Genomic DNA, 2100 nt, shown 5'->3' on the forward strand with positions numbered 1-2100 from the left:
TGTATCGATGCATCGGATCATCGGCTGTTGGATCGATGCATCGATACAAAACCATTATTATTTACACCCCTAGTGTACATACTGTTTTTAATTTGTAATTGATATGATAACATATCATCCTTGAAAGAGTCTTTATGATTCCCACTGAAAATTAACCGTTTTTGTTTTGGCATTTGTGAAGTAAAATGAGCGCAAGAAATAGTTTTAATTTACTCTGCAGAGAAGAACAACACTCACAGTTGAACTGTTAGTGTGGCTCTGGGGGGGGTGGTTTCCCACCCCTGCATATAAAGACATTTCTCACACACGAACGTTGGGTCTTCCCAAGAGAAACAACTTTGACTTCATCAGAGACATACATTTTTCACTAGTCAGATGAAAACATTTCAAAACAGCTGTCTCTGTCGTTCATCTCACTAGGGAGTCTTAAACACCTTGAAGAGCATGTATCTATATTTCACCCTTGTCTAGAGTTAGGAGGCAACCGCTCTCTGTCATCTCACTCCCATCCCCCCACATAACTTCCAGCATAGACAGGTTCAGGGTTACTTCTAATGTGTTATCTCATCTCACATATTTCTTCCATTTGATCAAAAGAGGGATATAAGACCATTCTTTGTTATAGTATTGTTACACCTAAAGCCAACTTTTTTACTGGTACTGTATTGCTTAGGTTTGAATACTGTCATTTTGTTTCCAAAATACATATTTGTGGCTATCTTCCAAAATCACAGCCTATCTTGGTCTGTTGGCCCATAAAGAAATAAGAACATAGCACAGGCAATTACAGTGAGAGAGCTTTGTTTACATAAGTGTCTTGAAATATTATTCTACAACATAGTTTCAAAGGTATGATACACAGTAAAACTAACAGATTTTTTATTATAACCAAAGTAAATTTAAAAGGGGGGGAGTTTTGCATGTAAAAGCTGTCTTTTCAGGACCTTTAAACATTTCTGAGGATGCAATTTGCATAAACTAAAACATCTTACTTGGGCTAAGCCCTTCCAAAAATAAGCCCCTATCATCATCTGGGCCTTTTCAATTTTTTTTCAGGTGATATTAATCTAAACTTTAGACTTCATAGAAAGTAGTAAAGCATTCCCTGGTTTATCTTGCATATAATGTCTGGCTTTGACGCAGCTCAGAGGCCAAAATAAAAGAGACCAACCAAGTCTAAGTATTCTGAAATAGAAATGTCTTCAACACAAACTAAGGTTAGAATCCAAGTTTCCCGCTTTAGTGTGAAAGTCACTGATATCAGTCGTGAATGGTGAGCATGAGTAGAGGATGGATGCGGAAGTGTTGGAATGTGACACACAATAATCTCCAAGTTAAGGCAGCAACGTACCTGAGGAGAAGGCAGACTAGTTAGTTGGAAGTCAGTGTTTAAAAACTAAGGGGCTTACTAGGTCCTCAGGGGCCCTATATCAGTAACCAGCACTGGATATGAAAGGTAAATTTCCAACCACGAGGGTCCTGCAGGGGTCAGAATAGTTAAACAGCAATACTGACCCAATATAGTGTGCTTGTTTTTATCAGAGCAAACTTTGATCATCCTGACTTTTCATGGTATTAAGACAAACATTTTCTGTTCAAATAAAATCTTTTTGTTATTCTTTGACTTTTTTTCATTTTGTCTATTAGACTTAGATCCTGTAACCTCTCAGGGAGAACTTGTGAAGTTCTGTCATCACTTCTAATGTCCAAGTCTTGCTGGTTGAGAGAGGTTGACCTGCAGAATAACAATCTCCATGATTCAGGGGAGTTTCTGTCTGCTTCAGACTGGACACTGGAAATATTCAGGTGAGGATTCATCAAACTGGATATTCTGGGTTCTACTGAGGAACAGTATTCTCTGTTTCATAGATTCAAATGGTTTAAAGGAATAGTACACCCAAAACATGATTAGCCTTCATTTTCTACTCACCCTCATGCTGAACAACACTCTGGAGTACTTTTTTGATATCTCAAATGCATCTGGAGATCTGGGAGGCTTCTTGCTGTCTGCTGACATTCAAATAATGGAGGTCTGAGACAGAAAGGTCAATAAAAGTCCACAAAAAACGTGTCAATATTCCTCCATACTGCTCGTCCAAT

General features: G+C 38.2%; 1 protein-coding gene across 1 annotated transcript in view; it reads left to right on the plus strand.

The window, feature by feature from the left end:
• The window catches only part of LOC107103701 (stonustoxin subunit beta-like), a 34333-nt gene that overhangs the window by 27948 nt on the left and 4285 nt on the right, over positions 1-2100 (plus strand). The window contains exon 4 of the mRNA XM_015403500.1: positions 1648-1806. Coding sequence (XP_015258986.1) covers positions 1648-1806 — 159 coding nt within the window. The remainder of the gene's footprint in view (positions 1-1647; positions 1807-2100) is intronic.

Source organism: Cyprinodon variegatus, unplaced genomic scaffold (genome assembly GCF_000732505.1).
Source record: "Cyprinodon variegatus isolate N-32 unplaced genomic scaffold, C_variegatus-1.0 Scaffold1507, whole genome shotgun sequence".
NCBI lineage: Eukaryota > Metazoa > Chordata > Actinopteri > Cyprinodontiformes > Cyprinodontidae > Cyprinodon > Cyprinodon variegatus.